Genomic DNA, 1,847 nt, shown 5'->3' with positions numbered 1-1,847 from the left:
GCACCCACATGGTGGCTAACAACTGTCCATAACTCCAGTTCCAGGGGAATCCAATGCCCTCCTCTGACCACTGTAGGCATTGCATGACACGGGGTACACTTATATGCATGCAAGCAATATACTCAGACACATAAAAATATAAAATGAAAATAATAAAATACTTTAAAAACAGGATTGAATTGAAAAAGAACTTTGAAAACATAAACATGAACTTCATAACTAAGGAATGAGAGACTTAATAAAAATACCCTCGGATTTTGTATTAGGAGTTTGTTACATTTTCAAAGCTTTGGCGTAGGCAAGCTCGGCAGTGCTCACCTGAGTGCTAGATAATAGCAAGGAGATGAAAAAGGATTCCTGAAAAAACAAAGGAAATGGAAGTAACAGCAAGAAAGTTAGCGACAGCGCAGCTTTCTGACTGCCAAGGCAGTAGGTCAGTTTTCAGGGTGTCATAACCGAGCACAGAGACAGATTTTAGGGCTATACTTTTTCTTCTATAGAGCAAGAAAACTGTAACTAAATGTAGGTAAGTTGCAAACTCAAGCTTCCAGAAAACATTTGGAAAGAGTCAACAAAAACGATTATACTAGAGGTGTCAAAGCCACAGCTGCACCACAGGCGACATTTAGAGAGAAGCCATAAAACTGAAAGGAGAGTAGAAATCTTCACCCAAGACCCGGGTCCAGACATCTAGGCACATATTTTCCTCTTTGAAGTAACAAAGGGGAAGTCAAGTAGTTATCAAAGCATCCTTCAGTGTTCCTCTATGAGTTTGGTAGGTCAGAATTAATTTCATGTTAAATATTAGGTAATTAAAATATATTTTCAGCAAACAATACAGTTTTAACATGAAAGGAGGTTAAAACATGTACTTTGCAATTGGGATTAGAAAATTAAAAATTTTAAATATCATTTCTTTTTAAAAAATATTTTTTTATTTATTTTTATGTGTATGCATGTATTGCCTGCATGTAGGTAAGTGCACCCGTGTCGTGCAATGCCCATGGAGGAAAGAAGAGGCTGTCAGATCCCCTGGAACTGGAGTTATGGACAGTTGTTAGCTGCCATGTGGGTTCTGGGATTCGAACCCGGGTCTTCTGCAAGAACAGCCAGTGTTCTTAACCGCTGAGCCATCTCTCCAGCCCCTTAAATATCATTTCTACCTGCTACAGGAAAAAGTAGCAAGATGGGGAAAATCAGCGTCTTCCCTGCACCACTGCAAAAACAGAGGACTCAGAACAACTACAGACATGCAGCTCAGTGCTGGCCCTTACTAAACAACCCACGAAGTCTTGAGTTGTCAGGGAAAATAGAATCAAGCTAAATTCTGGTCAATCCTAGTGAAGGATTTTCCCCTCTTTGGGGAAAATGCTTAAGTGAACTACCACAGTCTGTCAATACCTTCTGCATGTTTTCCTTCAGTGAACTTGTGTTCTTTGGATGATGACATCTTGCTCATTTCCTCAGGTTTTACTATTTGAGGAGGACTCTTTGCTCGGGATAAGAAGCACCCAAATGTCAAGCTGCTCAGACGCTGTCCTTCGGAAACCCTTGGTGTAAAGACAGCAGGTGCCTTCTTCCCTTGAAGTTCTGCAAGGTTGATAATCAAAATTGAGTTGAATTTTTCATAGCAGATTTGTTAAACACAGAATGAAAGCATGTAAGAACTTTAATAAATCAGTCTTTACACTAGAAAAAGCCTGAAGTATATCTTTTATTCATGTATAGTAAATGGAAACCCTAAGGTTGAGCACCCCAGTTCTATGTTGTTGTTGTTTTTTTAATATTTCATTTATTTTTATTTTAGTGTATGCGTGTATTGCCTGCATGTAGGTAAGTACACCCGT

The 1,847-nt window shown here is 39.0% G+C and overlaps 1 protein-coding gene across 1 annotated transcript in view; it reads right to left on the bottom strand.

Annotated features, from left to right (window-relative positions):
• Positions 1-1,847, bottom strand: part of Plekhh2 (pleckstrin homology, MyTH4 and FERM domain containing H2) — a 142,506-nt gene that overhangs the window by 67,718 nt on the left and 72,941 nt on the right. The window contains exon 7 of the mRNA XM_029564836.1: positions 1,402-1,590. Within this exon, the coding sequence (XP_029420696.1) occupies positions 1,402-1,590 (189 nt within the window). The remainder of the gene's footprint in view (positions 1-1,401; positions 1,591-1,847) is intronic.

Source organism: Nannospalax galili, unplaced genomic scaffold, assembly GCF_000622305.1.
Source record: "Nannospalax galili isolate Female #2095 unplaced genomic scaffold, S.galili_v1.0 scaffold257, whole genome shotgun sequence".
NCBI lineage: Eukaryota > Metazoa > Chordata > Mammalia > Rodentia > Spalacidae > Nannospalax > Nannospalax galili.
This window is presented reverse-complemented; position numbering and strand designations above follow the sequence as displayed.